Source organism: Xiphophorus couchianus, chromosome 2, assembly GCF_001444195.1.
Source record: "Xiphophorus couchianus chromosome 2, X_couchianus-1.0, whole genome shotgun sequence".
Taxonomy (NCBI): domain Eukaryota; kingdom Metazoa; phylum Chordata; class Actinopteri; order Cyprinodontiformes; family Poeciliidae; genus Xiphophorus; species Xiphophorus couchianus.
In genome coordinates, this window is record NC_040229.1 from 14441233 (window position 1) to 14459466 (window position 18234).

The window sequence follows — 18234 nt, forward strand, 5'->3', positions numbered from 1 at the left end:
TATGTTCACATTTCACAGCTTTTATGAGCCATTTTAGTTTGACTCTTTGGAGATAACCTCTCAGAGGGACTCATAGTTTTCCCCCTTTGGTTTAGAAATTGATGTTTGTTGCTTTGCATGCTCTACCCATGCTATCATGTTTCAAACCAAATATCTTAAACTTTGTTTTTGTTAAGATGCTTAAACCAGCTGTTGATTAGTTCACCTAGTGCACACACCATAAGTGATTCCTAATCATTAATGCTGTTCTTTGAGTCGGTTTTCCCTGAAAATGATCTCAAATAAGCTTCTTGTGTGCCTTGTCCAACAAACAGCTAATTGTGGTTAAACTTGGACTCAGTTGGGGATCAAATTTCATTAAGTAAACCTAATTTCAGGAAAAAAAGACACGTGAAGGAGGACAAAATGTAGGACGCAAAAAGAAGACAAGGAATGATCAAAAGTAGCAAGGAGTTACTAAATAAAGGAAAAAAGGATAAGTGGAGGAAGAAGGGAAAAAGGACAGGAATAACAAAGAAAGGATGGGAAGGACATCAAGTTTAGATAATATTGATGTGAAACTGAACAAATTCTCCATACTCCAAAAAGTCAAAACATTTTAGAGTGACATAATTTACTACTACAGCAGTAAATGCATGCTTATTTAATCTACTAGTCTCCACTGTTTTTAAAAGTTTTGCTTATTTTATAAAGCTACTCAGAGGTTTTACTAAAAAAAATAGGTGGTAAGAGATTGGTATGAAGACATCTAGTAGCACCACGTTTGAGCAGGAGGGGGCAGTCAAACACTAGAAATTATTAGCAGAAGGTGATTTAAAAAAATGCTCAAACTGGAACAGAACTGAGACAAAGGAAGGCAGCTCATTGACAAGACTTTGTCTTTTATTCAATAAATAACTTACATTATCAACAGCTGGCATGTGGGCCCACATAAGATTTACATAAGAACACAGTTTGATCTTTCTGGCCTATCCCAGTCAGCTAGTTTGTACAATCCATTTTAAGCATCAGAATAAAAAGAAAAACCAAACATAAAGTGCATCAAACTCAAACACACAAACGCCACAGAACATTTTCCTACATTCTCTTTTTCAGAAAGGTGGGCTGTGTTAAAACATCTACGGTAAACAAGTAATATTCTCATTCTGTCAACATGTGTACTGTCTTGAAAACTGTTCTATGGCGTTCGTGTTGCTGAAAAATTATTTTAAAATCCTCTTTATTTATTTTTTTTTAAGAATTAGAGGCTCACATTCACCGAAAACATTGTGTACAAATCTGAAGGGATAAATTCAAAAACACAACGAGTGATATAGAAATCTAAACACAACAATGCACAAAACCTATGTACAATTCTCACAGAATACAAGTCGAACCAGATACTGTAAAACACACAGTTACATCCATTAACACAAGGTTTAACACCACTACTATTTTGTTGTTGGAGTGTATTTAGAACGCATTTTCAGAACAGCAGTGAGAAAGGCCTGCCGCACACTTTTGGGGTAAACGATAAACGACCGTAAAGCCGAAAAGGTAGTAAGAGCATGGAGCAGATGCTGCAGCTGAAAGATGTCCTCCAGCGAGAAGCATGTATTGACATGAACACACCGAAAAAAAAAAAAAAGCAACTGTATTTTTTCACTTTATGGCAAACACGAGTTATATACAACGAAGGTTCCCGTAATGTAAAGAGCTTGAGGTTGAGAGATGAAAATTCAGTTAGGAGGCAAACGTTGGCACAGGAAGGCGTTCTTTGGCAACAACTTCAGCCATGAGATCACCTTTTTTTTCCCCTTACAGGACATGCTCAATGTTAGCCGGTGTGACTCAGTCAAGTCTCGGTCTGTAAACGCTTTAAACCAAACAGAGGTGACGTCTCCTGAGCCGAACAGTCGCCATCTTTATTGTCGTTAAAACGGAGCTGTCACAGTCCGATCGGTTGATCGACCTCCTCCAAAGCGCCAGTAAAGTTGCTTCTCTCTGCCACGTTCACACAACAGGCTCAAAAAACGAACAGTGTGTGTCAGCTTAAACAATAGCGGGGCCGCCTGTGTGTCACTGACAAATAACGCGTTTCTATTGATTCCAGTTGGTGATTTGGCAGAAGGAGACTATTTTGTCTTTTATTTCTCCAAAATATTCTGGGAGCAACACAAAGACATGAGAAAGATTTCCCGCTGGAGATTTTTTCCTTTTATATTTATATATATAGCTGGAAAATCCTGCTCTTAAAAACACACCAAATTAACCACAGATGCTGAATTCTTCACACACATTGTACTAATGCACATGCACACACACACACACCCATACACACGGATACATACAAAACCTAACAATATGACTCATTAATCTCCACAGCAGACAACTGGAGACGTTGCTCTGACATCCTTTTGGCTGGGAGCTTCCTTCGAAAATCTCAGCCTTTTCCAAAGCTGGAAACTAATCAAACGTGGAGCTGCCTTTCGCCTTAGGTTAACAAAAGCCCCTGTCAGGTCCCAATCCCCACCCACTCCAATCCCCTACTCAGCCACATGAGCCCTGGCTGGACCTGGCACCAATGTGTGGATCAGAGGAGGGAGGATCAGCAGACCCCTCTTTCTGCAGAAGATCATCTTAGGGGTTAGTCATACGTTTTAATCCCAGGTGGACATCCTGAGATCTGGGCTCTCTTCAAAGAGTAAAAGCAGCTAAATGCACGTGATGACAGGCGGGCGAGGGAGTGGTGAGCGTCATCCTGTCATCAGGCAGATGTCAGAACCACCAAAATGAGCTGCTGGAGAGGCAGATATATACGACACAGCGATTGTACTTCCACATTCACTGACAGACACGACATGAGGAGAGCATGTCAAACAAACTACAGAAGAGCTGCGCTCCACAGTAAGACGGCCAGCAGGTTCAGGACCGAAGCCAAAAATACATTTTTGCCCCCCCGTGTCGCGCTGTTTAGAGCATCCTTTTCATAGATGTGATATCTGTTGCTGTTTGAGTGGAGCATTTTTACATCCTCAAAAGCGTAGTATGCCGCCATGGTGAAGTTAATGTCTCCGGAGGAGAGGAGGTCAAACACGCAGGATTGAAAGTACAGATCTTCCACTGGAAGCCGCTCTTTGCACTTGACCTTTGCCGACTTGAAGGTGAAGCCGTGTGTCCCGGCGCTGCCCCTCGTCCTACTGGCACCCCGAGTCGCCTCCGCCGCCCGGGCTTTGAAGTTCCGGAAGTCAATGCGCTGGTTGGCCGGACAACCGTGGAGACACAAATACAGGTCCTGGGTGTCGCCTTCCTCCACCGAGTGAGCAACCTCCTCAGGCATGCGCACGGCGAAGGTCAGGTAGCGGCCCACCTGCCGGACCACAATGGTTGTTCCGATGTACTTGGCCTGGATCTCCACGTGCTGCCCGGGAACCTTCTCCACCACGCGCAGAGTGTTGGCCCCGTAGCGGTCGCCACCATTCTTAGAGCCGTCGGCGAACGCTGCCGGCAGATCGTCCGTTTCTGCGTGGTACATCTTCTGCTCAACGCATTCCTGGTAATTTCTGAAGATGATTGTCAGCTGCAAGAAAAAAAAAAGTCACTGCCAATAAAAATAAATATTCTGTTTGAAGTTGGTGAAAGTAACTGCTTTTAGTAGCAGTTTCTCTAATCAGTCATAACAAACTGTGATAAATGTATAGCGCATTAAAAAATGTTTACACCCTTCCCATTTTTAGAATATGTCTCATTTTAATTTTAAAGTTTAATGTTTTTATTGGTATTTTAAGTGATTGACTAACAGAAAATAGAAAGTAACTGCGGAAAAAGACACATCATTTCCATTTTTCTTTCATATGTAAATCTGAAAAGTGTGGCATGGATCTATGTCTAGCCTCTCTGACTCAGTAGCACTACCTCTATGGTTAGAGTTTGTGTTTTGCTTCAAAGTTGAACCTACAACCTGGTTCTAATTCTTTCAAGCTCTAAATGGTTTCTTTCCCAGGATTGCCTTGCATTTCATTTCAACCACTTTTCAATGCCGAAGAAATGCATCCCCACAAAATGATAGAGCCATGATTTAGAGGGTGGATTGTGAGGAAAGGGTACATCATTTGTTTTCCATCACGCATCCATTTTGTCTGTAGACCAAAAGCTTCAGTTTTGGACCAAAAAGTATGTAGTATGTGATTTTATGTGTACGACACATAAAATCCAGTCTAATAAATACAATTATTTGCAACGTATCACGTTGCAAATAACGTTTCACGTTGTAATTTGTGGTTGTAATGTGCATGAGGAAATGTTCAAGAGGGATAAATGCTTTTATCCCTTTTTTATCCCTGAGGTTGTGAACATCACAATTAAAAATGGAAAGGTTTATAATTTTGCACTGAGGATAGGTTTGTACTACATCAACTCCCTTCTACTCCAGCAAAGTGTCACATTTCAGTGCTGGCTCAACAAGGGGGGAGGCCAAGGTAAACGCCCTCCAAAAACACAAGTTCCTGGCCATGTAAAAATCAGGCCTCAGTTTGCAGACACAAAGACGATCTATTCATAGCGCTGAAAAACCTGCCTGTGAACCCCCAGAACTATGCTCCAGGGAGTGGCGTCGGGCCAGGACACGGCGATAGACTCTGCAGCTAATTAAGCGAGGCCGGTCAGAACTCTCCAGGCTCCGTTTCATGGGACACCAATGGGCCATTGTCCGAGCAATGGTACGAGGACAGCCTGTTTCTGTTTGTCTGTTTCTGACAGGGGGTCTACACAACACTCTATTAGCCTAACAATTAATGTGCTGCGGCTGCCCTGCACCCACGGCTCATTTCTTAAACGTTTCTCTGAAGCAATCAAAAGACATAAGCCTCTATCCGTGCTCCCTCTGAATGAAGACAGTTTTATTTGCTGCTGTGTGAACAGTGTTACTACCAACATGGCGCTCTTCTATTTAAAGCAGATCTTTCACCAGAAGGCTCTTGTTTGCACAGGTGGCACTTGCTGCTGCTTTGTTTCCCCTTTTATCCAGAATCGAGCACTCTTAAAAAGCTGTCTCCGTTTACTTCCAAGAATAGCAGCACAAAAATGTGATTCACTTTAAAGCTAAATAAGCCACAAATGCTTAATAAGTGTCATTAAGAAGCCCTGATTACAGAAAATTACAGTTCCTACTAATGTGAGCCCTTCTATTCCTCCATCTAAGTACTTCAGTTTTGAGCCTCAATTACAATTGCTCCTAAGGCTCTAAGAAATCTGGGCCAACTCCATCATGATGCTAGAAGACAATTTAGCAGCAGCTATCCACATTATCCTCTGTGCCTTTAAGCAAACTAATAATCATGGGTGTTCGGCAAATAAAGATATGAGAAAACCAAGTATGCACACAATAGCTAACTCCACCCTGAGCAGCAGAAACATCAGACGGAGCTGAAGTGAAAATAAATCCTTGTGTTAACATCTGATTCTGCTCTGCTGCAACATGTCATTTAGGGGGCTTATCAAGATTTCAGCGATTGCAAACCAGGCTTGGACTTCTCGATGTGTTACTATGGAGCTAATTCCAAACACTATCCAGACGCCACAGTTTGACAGAAGGGAAGCCGCTCCGCAGCGCTAACAGTCAGACCGCATCAAACAGCAGACACATGCAAAAATCAATACACCAACAGCTTTCTGGACTTTTGGTTCAGCTCGGCCTTTAAAACCATGATTAAATGAAGGTATTCAGTGCTTCTTTTTTGCACTACTCAGACTACTTTAGTGTTGTAAATGAGTCTATACAATAATTGCTATGTTGTTCTTTGAGGGACTGTCTGTTTTTTAAATTATATAATTTTGTCGGTCTTTATCTGGAGTAATCTGCAATCACAGCCATATGATCTATTGCCAAAAACAACTGCAATGGATTTTTACAATTAATTTTTAGCATTTGGAGTTAAGATTGTTTACCTAGTTGGGTTTGTTATCCATAAACCACAAAGCTGTATTTATTTCCATCGTGATGAAAGGTTGCGTTGCAGTTTTTTGGCATCTAGACCAACTTTGTTTGATTATCTTTAATACTCAGACTTGTCAAATCTAAAATGCATTATTGTAGAATAGACTAAATATCATTTTTTAAGAACAGCTTGTAATACTTACTAAGACAATTGATTGTTTTAGTAAAAAATATCATGCTATGTTTGAAATCTCAATTTGACTCAGTTTAGAAATCACAAGACTGATTTAAAACCCTGATCTAAATAGGTCTAAAGGCCCAAAACCTTTTCTGAAATTCATTTTTTAAATTCTGATAATGGAATGGGCAATAAAGTCTTGAAACGTTTATCCTCGGTTATGTTTCTGTTGCCCACCAAGAATTTAAACATGGCTAAAATCCAAATTCAAACTTTTTCCAAGACCATGAACCCAGTTACCTTTTGTACAGCTCATCAAACATTAACTGGCACCAAATACACAACACAGAATACCATTTTAGCCGTTTGTAATATCTGAATAAAAATTGCACATTTGATTGGAATAACATGAATTCCAGAAGAAAAAAAGGCTAAATCAAAAACAGCCAAATTAACATTTAAATCACATACTAGAACATGACACTTTTGTATGTTTAAGCTAGGTGTTTTTGTGCAAAAAGATGAAAGAAATTATGACATCAAAAATAATGTCAATCAGTTGCAAAAAATGCTAAAAATAAATTCCTGACTATGACATGAAATCTCCATACAGTCCTTATGTCCATTTTGTAAAACATTTTTTCTGCATAAAGGTTCATCAAAAGCTGTATTAACCCAAATAAACTGGGCTGGACTCAGACAGACATTTAATCCTCACCTTGCTTGTGGCGGTTGCCATAGATCCTGGAAGCACAGGCGAGTTCGTCACCTGGACCGACAGGAATTTGTTATGGATGAGGGGCCAGGCTCCTTCCACCTTGCACGTCTGAAAGTCATCGCCGAAGGTCCTGAGATGAGGGTCTCCGAAGAAGCCACAGTGGGTGTAGTTAGGCGGGGCCGAGTTACGTGTCAGACTGCGCTCATAGTGGCACACCTCCGGCCCATCGGAACGCTCCTGGCTGTCGGTCACGACTGGGGGAGGTGGAGGAGGAGGAGGCGGGGTTCTGGCTCGCGGCTGGAACGTTGGCCCCTCCTTGGAGCAGTTCTTTTGGTTCATAAGGTCCTCTATGCCATGCTGGACGGAGTGATAGGCCAGGTCGCCCCTGCAGCTCCGCGCCAGTCGACCCACGCAGCTTTTATACACCCGCAGAGCCGTGCAGTACTCCTCCTCCCCGAGTCCAGAGTTTGAGGTGATTGCCAGATATTCAGTGGTGCACTTGATTACCTTGCACTGCAGACTCGCTGTCAGGAAGATAAACGGAATCAGAAAGGTATGCAGTCTAGAAATATGACGCTGACACACTAAGCTGTAAATTAAAAGTGAGTAGTGTTTTTATTTCTCTAAAACTAATCCATAATGCTCAGACAACAAATGAAACATTACTTTCTATACACTTAGAAGGAAAGAAGTTTATTTGGCCAACACTTGCATGCTGAAAGTTAAAAACAGCGTTTTCACATTTTTGACCATCTACCTAATGCAAAAATATATTCAAGTCTCTTGCTATAGTAAAGGACTGGATTTCCTTACCTTGAAAGTTTTAAGTTAAAACCCTTCTTTTGGTTCTAATCTCCAGGCTTAGTGATGATTAATCACTCCTGTCCCAAAGATTGTTGAACTGTTTCACTGTTCAAACATATCTCAGAAAGCCTTATTGCAACACCTTGTTTGACAAGCATCACCTTGGGCTAATAAAGCATTTATGTATAAGGCTATTTCGCCAAATGTTACAAAGCAAAAGTCACAGCAAAATTTGTAAAGGCACAATTTAAACATTTTTGGAAAAGCTTTGGCATAGCTCCTCACTCAGCACTTAACAACCATCTGATATTATGCAACAATCTTGATTTCAGCTATCATCGCTTTTGCTCGCTGCATTCCTTATCACCGTTGTTGCTAAATGGTAAGTGATTTAGGTGCGAAGTTGATAATACTAAGAAACTTGTAAAGTAAACTGACCAAGGTATTCCCACCAGAATAGTTCAGTTTAGTTTATTCAGTTCAATTTGATCCTAATTCATTAACTATTTATCAATTCCATCCAGTTACAAACTTCTACTACACTCAGAGGTTGTAGTAACTCTCATTACCTAAAGAATCATTATAGATGGTAAAAGCTGTGACTCTAAATGAAGTTAGGTTAGATTAGGTGAATTAAATCATTTCCAGGTCTGGATAAAATACGAATAAAGAAATTGAGCACTGACAAACTGATTCTGACCCTTACATGAGTTTATATTTAAATGCATGCTTTAACTTCTACTTCTGCTTCATGCATTCTGCCTTGATTTTTATCACTTTACCTTTCCCTGAAGGATAGGTAAAGTGAAAGGTATATTTAGTCAGTTTTGTGAAATACTGACTAAATATACTAATTAGAAAGTTAAAACAGCCATTGCGGACTTTTGTGGACTCTTGCCAACTTTAAATTTAGGTTGAACGGGACATGCAGATCACAAAATAAGTTTACTTAAGACGCCAAACAGACACTGTGGCTATTAGTAATTTTTACAAAGTGAATAAAGGTAACAAACATCACAAAGTTGACAGTACAGAATTTACATTCAGTGTAGGATAAACCATTGAAAAATCCAACATAGGTTAGAAAATAGAGATGATTTATCTGAAGTGAGTCCAGATGCAAAAAAAAAAGTTAGCTTCAGCGTTGTTGAACATTTTGTACACAAATGTCTAAGATACTATATAGAAGCAAAAGCGAAGAACAAACAAACAAAAGCAAAAGAAGGAAAAAAAATCTAGACATTTCAGGCTGGAAAGCTGTGGAATTTGAAAAAAAAAGAGAAGAATCCTTAATCTAATCCATAGAAAATAGCATATCTGAATCTATGCAATCTGACACTGAAATCAGAGACTATGTTAAACTCAGATTAGTAAAAAAGAAAAAAGAAAAAGCAATGCAAATACACTGATACAGATAAAAAAAATAGTGCAAAAAGTTTTTATCACCCGATGAAAATGAACAACAATGTTTATGGCCACATATCTATGCTGGTGTGACGCGTGCACCTAAAGTCTTAACATCCTACACCGAGTTTCTTACCGGAGGGGAAAAGAGCGAAAAACACAGCGAAGACTCTGCACACGTCAAGCGCCGAGGGTCTTCCTCTTTCCCCCATAACCATCCATCCAGCTCGGGGTCGCGCTTCGCTCCTCTCCCTGGTCACATGGGATTAAACAGGGGAGAAAAGTTAGCGGCAGCGCTGCAGCGTTCCCACTGAGAAGACAGTCCACAAAACAGGTCTGAAGCCGGGAGCCGTCCTTCTCTCATCACTGCCAAGTTAGCAGAAGCTGCTTTTACTGCCCTTTTTTTTTTTTCCTGTATCCCAGTTAACACACAGCGGCTCCTTCAACCAACAAGTATGCGGTACAGAAGTCTCTAAAGCGCGACGGGCTGCAGGGCTCTCCTCTAGAGAGCCGAGAAGGTACAACCTCCCTCCGGAGACCAGCGGACACACTCAGCCAATCACGACCGTCCGCACGGCACTCAAACCCTCCTTCTGGATGAGGGTCTCATGTTACACCTCAATGTGCAGACTTGTTCGACTTTTAACGACCCACGAAGCTGCAGCCCGCAACGGCATGAGCAAGACACCTTTGTTTTAAAGCAAAAACCACTAGAAAAAACTTCAGTGTGAAAAGCTGATTGATATCGACAGAAATGGAGGGAAACCACTATCCAACATGCAGGTACTGACTATATAAACAAACATTTATTTTCTTTTTGGTCACTTCAAAAGCTCTGGCACTCTGTGCCAGTGGTTCCAAACAACCATATTACATTGCTCTTGTGCATATTAGTTGTACATATGAGTTGCTCTTGTGACAAATACTAGTGCAACGGCTGCAGTTATTCATTTTTATTGTGTTGTGAAAAAGATATAAATAAATTGTGACTCTATAAGTCGTCAAAGGATATAGGTGTGTTACATCTTAGCTCAGAAGCGGAAAATGTAAATATTGAAGTGGAAAATGAACAATGATCAGTAGAAGTTGAAATTACAAGTGAACAGTCAGAGTAGATTTGCACTACTCTGATCTAATTTTCTGATGTGTCTGTCTCTTATAAAAAAAAATTGAAGGGTAGCTTCAGCAAAAACAAACGGAAAACCTTTTTAAGTCACCCAATTAAACTTGGCCCCCTCACTATCTCCCAGATTCCACCAAATCTGTATTGTAGAGCTTTTAGTGGTGGAGATGTTCTTAATGGGAACTGAGGCCCCAGATCAAATTCTGCTTAAGGCCCTATACAACCTCGGGCCAACCCTGTTACTGAGTACGTCAGTTTCCAAATCCCAACTGCTTCTCATTTATGGAACACAAACACTTAATTTAGGCCTGATGTTATTAGTTCCAACTATAGAAGTGAATGAAACACAGCATAAGTATTCTTATGCACTTATTTCTCCTTCATGGCCATCCGCTTCATACTGGGAGTTTTACAAAAACTAGTGAAGATGCCCTAAGTACCCCATGTTTGAGAACCATGGTTCTATGCCAGTGGCATTCAAAGTAGATATTACCTCAGTGAACACTCCAAGTACCTCCTCCATGGTTTACTCGATTGTGTTTCGTGTATTAAAAAAAAGAAAATCGTATCAATGGTTGAAGGAAATATAGCATGTACGGTGTTACAGACTTGATCAAAGTTTATTGTTGGAAATACTAAAAATAGGTCCCTAAAAAGTGGAAATTTCTCACCAACCCCGACCTTAAAATCCCCATATGGCTGCTTTGCCTATAAAACTTAGAGTGAGCCGTCATAAAAATTGATTTACTTGAACCTTGGCGTAGAATGGCAGATTTCTACTATATTTCTACCTCTGCGTGGTTCTACCCATAATAATTAGCTGCAGCAGTGACTTGTCTCTTCATTGTCAGAGCTGAATTAACAGCACCGTATGTCACTATTATGACTTTACTCTTATGCACCACATGTATGTCATTAGTTTGAAAAGATCTTTTAGGATCAAACATGTTACTGTGAGAAAACTAATGGTAGATGGACTTACAGAGTTCAAGTAGTAGGACAGATGGTGCCGTAACAAGAACATTTTGATAACCACATTACTGTTGAGCAGTTAAATCCACACAAGTAAAACATAAGCCCAATGTGTGAGGAAAAAATTTCATTTTTACTTCTTCCATTCACTCAGGCTGGTTTTTAAAGATTTTAGAGCAAGTACCAAACTTGTAAATATTTTTTTTTTCCAGCCAACATACTGAAAACAGTATTTCAGTGAGACTTGAACTTTTTTTTAGTTTGTTGTTACCACAAAGGTTGTTTGAAGTGAGAATTTTAAATGGGAATATTTGGAGGTTTCTCACCAACCCCTAACCTTAACAGTCAAAATTACTTCCTTGCATGCAAAACATTGTGACAGCAGCCAATGAAATGGCTTATTTGTACTTTGGAACATTTATAAGTTATTTGATCTTTTGGAAGCATACAACAATACATGTGAGGATAGTTGAAAGTACAAAATGCCTTGGTACACATTGTTAATGACTTACCTTGCTAGTAGTTCCTAGCTTTGTCACTTTGTTCCTAGCTTTGAGCCTATCCTTTAGCGAAGCAGATTATTGTACTTGACTAACATGAGTTAGTCGTCATTTCCAGATCCGATCTCACGTGGAAATATCAACTACCATCACTTGTTACTAGTTCACTGTTGTCTGCCTCAGGTTGTGCTGTGAGTTCTCAAAGTTTTCTATATTGCACTACTCTTTCAAGTAGTTTCCATTTGAAGCAAAGATGAACATATTTATTGCCTGCTGTTACAGTTACTTTGCTACTAAAGTAATAAATAAGTAATCCCAGTATTTTTTGTGAGTTGCAAAATACCGTCGAAGTCTCATCAGCACTTTGTGTGCCATAGGTTGAGAACAGTGGCTCTGTGCCACAGATATAGTTAATCTTAATTTGTGTTTACAAGCCAAATAAAAATCTTTTTTACCCTCAAAGACTCACTGGCAGACTGGATCTGTGAACCATATGTGTGTGTGCAAACTGATATTTTCACTTAATTAAAAGCATCCATAAACATCTTCATGTCCAAGTGTTTCACACATTCTTCAATGAAGTGTGGGCACAAGATAACTCAAAATACAAATTAATCCCACTAAAAATATAATTTTACATCAATTTCCTGGTCTTATTATCAATTAGTCATTTTGGTTGTGATGAGTCTCTCCGCCCATAGAACTGGTTTTTAGTTTATCAAAAAGCATAACAAATAAAAGAAAACAGGCCAGGCTCTTGGGTAACATAATGTAATATTTTAAGTTGGGTCATATTATGATAACGCTGCAGGCATTAAAGTGTTGAAACAAAATGTTATGTATTATAAATATCCAATAAACTGTACTGTGTACTGATCACCAATATACATCATTACTTTTTGTCTATACAAGTTAAAAATGTTGAAAAGTGAACGGTAAAACAACTTCTTCAACAAGACATATACCAATGTGTAATAGTTTTTTGTTTTTTTAATTCACCAATCAGCTGACTAAAGGTGAAACATGGGCAATTACCCACCAAATGACTGTGACACAAGTTCATCAATATATAAACAATTATAGATTTGCTTGTAATAAAAATACATCATCTGGCCATTCCTTCTTTTTGCATATTCAATACTACAAATTCTAACAAAGGACCTGAGACATTTTTAATAGTAATTAGAAAGAAGAAACATTAGAATTGGCAGCTCAGACCTTAAAGGAATCAGGAAATCTGTATCAGCCAGGAAAAGCCTGATTCGTGTATCTTAAATAGTACATGTTGCTAACACAGGGTTAACACCCTGCTAAATCAGAAACAAGAAGAGCGTTTAATTTTTGATTAACGGCTTAATTTTAATGTTAGCTTTAGCGTATTAAGTGGTATTTAAGTGCATTTGGATGAACTGCTACTGAAGCAGCACATAATCAATGCAGGGAAAACTAACTTGTCTGCTGACAGTTCAATCACTTTGAAAACTTTCCTCAGATAACCATTTCCAACTCCACTTCTATTAAAGACATCTTCTTGATTAGCTTTCATTTTCACAAATGGCTGCACTGGTGCTGCCTTTCATTGCCATTTAAGCTGAAACCCCACCTGATGGATGACTGCATATACGCTCAGGTTGTGGCTGGCCGTACAGTATTTTTCCACAGGAGTGGAGAACGTCTGTGTGGTTGCTGTCCCCTCTTGCGGGTGATGGATATGTTCCCATACAATGAGGTCTGAGCCTACACATGTTTTTCAACAAGGGTGGCCCTGTGCAGAGGCTTACATCCAACACTAATATGCCGAGCGCTCACATCTGAAATGAATGAGACCAGCTGAAAGCTCTAAGCTGCTGCTCACTGAAAATGTTTTTGATATATCATGGAATGATTTTTGGAGCTAGTGGCAGAAAGGCTGTGGCTGCTGCACAACCTGGGAGTTAAATTGTTGTTTAACACCCTGAAGGCTTTGATGTGAATATTTTTATGATGTGTTACTGGTTGACTGCTGGCTGGAAAAGCCCCAGAGCAAACGGAGTGATCATGTGTGTTCCATTTTTTTTAAAGTCCGTTGGCATATAGTTTACTTAGACTCATAATTAGTTAACAAATGATGTTGTTAAAGCTCCCATGGATGACATAAATGTCAGTAAATGATTATAAGAAAATTCAAAGGGAATTCTGGTTGTGGAGAAGGCACAGAAGTTAAAGTTAAACATATCTTCTTGCTATTATCTTGAATTATATTAGTCCCAATTACTATAAACACTTTTTTTTTTGCTTTCAGTATTTTATTTTGTAGTTTTACTGAGCTTTTTTTTTTTTTTTTTGCATTATGTGTTGTTTAACTAAAGATGAATAACAGTTTCAGATATTCACCAGTATCAGATATTCTGTTTCAAAACCACTGTTATTTTCCATCATATCAATCCTTGCAGATGGGAGTCATATAGGAGATGCCAGGGAATATGCTGCAGTGACAAAAGTTTTTATTAACTGTATATGGAGCATAACATACCAGTGTGGCTCCTCCTCTCCCCACTTGCTGCAAGTGTGCAGCAAGTGGGGGAGAGGATATGCCCACTTGCTGAATGCTCTATATCTGCAAGTGGGCAGATATAGGGCATTCAGTCAGCCCTATATCTGACTGAATGAAGGTTCCTACACATTTCCCTTGCTTACAAAAAGAAAACTTTAGGTGTTTGGAAATAAACACCATCAATATGTGATAATGTTATCCAATGCTTATGTTTTACAAGAAATAAACAACCATCTTACTGAAGAGTGGTGATGTCAAGCTGGTTTAAATTTGAAGCTTTGACTTTGCTATATTGATCTTGAGCACAGTGATACACGGACAACAATAGATTTATTGTGCAGCCTTAGTGTGGAGGCCGGAGGAGGATTACACACATTTACAAGATATCAATGTTTTCAAACTACAGTGAGCTTGATATCTTTTCAGCAACCAAACAGAGCAGATCACAAGCTATAAAACTGGGCAATATCAGCTTGTTGTAATCTCAATGTTTCCTTTATAAAGAGTAAAAAGCACAATTCTGTAAAATGTAAAGCTTGGCTATAAAATAGTAAATTTTGGACAGAGTTTCGAGTAATGTTAATTAGTCATTAAAAAATGATGTTAATCTCATTCAAGAAAATTACTTTGTAAATGTAATGCTATTTGTTGAAATTTGATCTTATTAACTGCTTATTTTTACAAGTTGTGCCTAAAAATGCACAATTCTAATTTAACTCAAGATGGTGGCTCAGACAAATGTTTTTCCCACTCTTTATTGGTTTTCAGCTGAGAACAGCTTGATAGATATGATTATATTGGTTCCAGCATGAATTAAAACAACAACTCAAAAAAACAAAGAACTGCCATGAGATTTGTGGTTGGGTAAATTAAGAATCTAGGTTTGCATCTTGCTTTTACAGGTTCAGCAACAGCACTAACGCTGAAGTGAAACTTTCTAGTTAACTGAACATCTCAATGCTAAGGTAGTAAGCAAATAAATGGCTTGTTTAAATAGATTTCAATGTTTATTACTATTTTAATAACTCTTTTACTCTTTTCACAAGGAAATTTTTATTTTTGTTTCGTTCTTAACAATGGAACGCAACCCAAATGACTCAAATCTGAAGGACCAAGCAGAAATGTCTGTTGAGATGCAGGGAAATTATTAGTGTGCAATAATAACTTCAATTTTAAAATTATTACTCAAGCTGAGCCTGTTGGTTTTAAATGTACTTGAATAAAGATTAATTTTGGTTCAATAATTTTCTAATTATAATTAGATTTCAAATCATCTTAAATACATGCTGTTATACTATTGCTGAGGTTGACTGATTTGTTAAGTCCTTCAGAAACATAAGTTAGCATTAAAATAATTTACTTCAATATTCATGTAAAAAACAATTTTCAAGTGTATTTGATCATAAATGTAAAAGATTTCCACTCAGAAATACTGAATATATCTACCCAAATAAAATATACACAAAATCTTTCAAATTTTCTCATGGTGTAAATTGTAGTAATTTTATGAGTAATTGTCTACGCATAAGGTAAGTCTAAGCATTAAAAAAATCTAAATAAGAATTAAATACTGTCACAAATAACATCAATGTTATATTACTTAACAGTTGGAATAATAATAGCAGTTTTTACTGTTTTTAAAAGGAACAAATTAAATTAAATCCCAATTACCAGATCAAAACTGTGGTAGTTACCATACCTCTTAATGTTACACCATCCAGAAAGCACTATTGAATAACACAAGTCCAACTTTATTTAAACACTTTCTGCTTCCAGCATTTCAAATCTCAGCTGAAATTCTATGTAAATGGAGTATTTCACTGCTACATGTTATCAATCTGAAGCCCACACCCTCAAAGGCAGTTTTAAATGTTGTGGTGGAATATTTTAAAGATCAATAAATCAATCTTAGTCAAACTAAATCAATATGCACAACCCTAATTCCTGTCATGCCACCAGTCAACTGAAGGTTAGAGACCTTCACACCAGCTGCCGTCTCTTATCAAGCCACGTGTCACTTTAAGAAATAAAAATAGGTGACATGCTAATCATCCTAGTTTGATTAATTGATTTGATTTCGACAGTGATGTTTCAGACCTTGATGCATTACTGTATTTATGTTCCATACAATATAAATAGAGATGCACCAATCAATTGATCTGACATTGCAATCACCCATTTTTTTCCCTTGATCAGTATTACATGCCACAAACACAGACAAGAATGCCTTCCATTCATCAAAACTAAGAACTGCCACCATTGCTGGTCTTAGAACCCATCATAAACATACTTTATTGCTTAAAAAAAACACATTCGATAAAAATAGTAATGATTTTTAGAGACATACTTTAATGCACAAGCGGAGAGGATTTTGTACTTGTTTCACTTTCATTTGAATTCATATCAGTGAACCTGTACCACGTTTTTATTGCTCTTCAGTGACGTACTGTAGTCACTAGAATAAGTGAAGAAAAAATAATCGGCAGATCAGACCTTATGGAAACCATTACAATCAGTATTGGCCAGCTAACGCATGATGGGTGCATCTCTCTTTTTAAATATGGGCAGAAAAAAAAACAGCATTTCAATAAATTTGTTGGTTATATGCATAGGGTCGCATACAATTTTTTTTTGTAAATCCCACTCTTTGAAATTACGATGCACTTTAAAATGAAAATTAAACATTAGTGAGCTGTTGCATTTTGTATTAATGGAAGCCTGATCTACATCGACAGCCTCTTGCCCCCAACAGATGGCGCTTGTTAGATCTGATCTGAGAGCAGAAATCTTGACACAAACGCACATGGCTTTTACGAGGGCAAGCAAACCTGTCATTAACTGTGAGCTGCACGGACAGCCCAGTTATTGTGCTAATTGGAGCTGTCAGACATTAAAAAAAGAGAAAACCTGCATCCAGCGGGGGCATTTTTTTTTTTTTACCTGTTACAGGCTAGAAGATCATCCTTTAATAAGTGTCCCATTGAAATGACTGTTACTGATATAAATGTTGCCACTAAAAGAAAAAGAAGCTTTAGGTGATATTTAGTAGAAGTAAACCTGAATTATTTAGATTTTACTAGAAGTTTCGTTTGTGTCTTGGCTCAAACTGAAGAATCCAAGGCTGCAGAAATTCACCTTTCTGGGTTGCGAACCCAGATTTTAAGGAAAAATCGTAAAAGATCTATATGCAAAAGGAAGTTCTGTGGTTAGCACGTAAAACAAACGGAGGACATAGACCAACCTTTGCGGCTGCATGGGCTCTCCGCGAGTCAGGAGTTCTGCAGGAACCCGGAGGACAGCGAACAGAGAGAAAGCAGATTCCTGACCAAATAAATAAATTAAAAAGAAAAATCTTTCTTCGGACACCAGGCTGTCACACTAATCCTACATCACACACAGTCAGTGGCTCTCTGAGTGTAAAATCCTCTGCTCCTTGCATGCTGGGGTCCGTCGGATCAATTTGTCCCGAATCCGCTCTGCAGCCAAATCAAAGTGTCTCTTAATCTCAAGCAGACACCTCTCGCACCCGGCGGACTCGGATCTCCCCAGCCATCGCTTAACTCAGTCGATCGGAAAGGAGACGTTATGAGAGATTAAGTCCAAGTAATTGGCCTCATCCAGGTTGTTAGTTATGGTCGAAGACGAAGGAGGAAGAGGAGGGGGGAAAAGAGCCCCGAGGGCAAAGCTGCTGCCGACTCTGCCGCTGCCGCTGCTGCGTACAGCCCGATCCGCTGTCTGGATGTTGTGAAATGGCTTGTTAGAAAGTGTGAGAGAGACAATGATGAGCTCTGCGTGACGCCACATGAAGCCCCCCCAAGCCCCAGACCCCCCTCCTGCTGTTGTAGTTTTGCACTGGAGAGAAGTGGGCTTCAGATCAGGTCGCAGCTGTTGAAGAGAAGCTGAAAAATGTCTCTAGCAGTAATATATATATTTTTTAAACCGACTGAAACTAAATCCACACAGTCCTATCACCGATGACACTTCAATTACAAGTCTTCTGACGTGCGATGAGGATCGGTGCCTCATATTTTCTACCCTATTTACTTTTCGCACCTTTAACACAGTTGAAATTGATGCCTTAGTTTGAT

The 18234-nt window shown here is 38.9% G+C and overlaps 1 protein-coding gene and 1 long non-coding RNA gene across 2 annotated transcripts; one reads left to right on the forward strand and one right to left on the reverse strand.

Annotated features, from left to right (window-relative positions):
• Positions 1 to 861: 861 nt before the first annotated feature.
• On the reverse strand, positions 862 to 17941 carry rgma (repulsive guidance molecule BMP co-receptor a). Its single transcript, XM_028037701.1, has 4 exons — positions 17388 to 17941; positions 9155 to 9270; positions 6811 to 7334; positions 862 to 3559 (listed from the first exon to the last, which is right to left on the reverse strand). Exons 1-4 carry the CDS (start codon positions 17399 to 17401, stop codon positions 2864 to 2866), a joined length of 1350 nt encoding a protein of 449 aa, XP_027893502.1. The 5' UTR covers positions 17402 to 17941; the 3' UTR covers positions 862 to 2863.
• Positions 9208 to 14969, forward strand: LOC114157036 (uncharacterized). Its single transcript, XR_003598076.1, has 2 exons — positions 9208 to 14169; positions 14296 to 14969. It is a non-coding gene; the product is annotated as an uncharacterized LOC114157036 (long non-coding RNA).
• Positions 17942 to 18234: the final 293 nt, after the last annotated feature.

What these genes read in the sequence shown, in the direction of transcription:
- rgma (XM_028037701.1), bottom strand. An exon ending in TTTCGCTCTTTTCCCCTCCG is followed by an intron (nt 7,335 to 9,154) that starts GTAAGAAACTCG and finishes TCTTCCTGACAG; the next exon opens with CGAGTCTGCAGTGCAAGGTA. An exon ending in TGGCAACCGCCACAAGCAAG is followed by an intron (nt 3,560 to 6,810) that starts GTGAGGATTAAA and finishes TTTTTCTTGCAG; the next exon opens with CTGACAATCATCTTCAGAAA.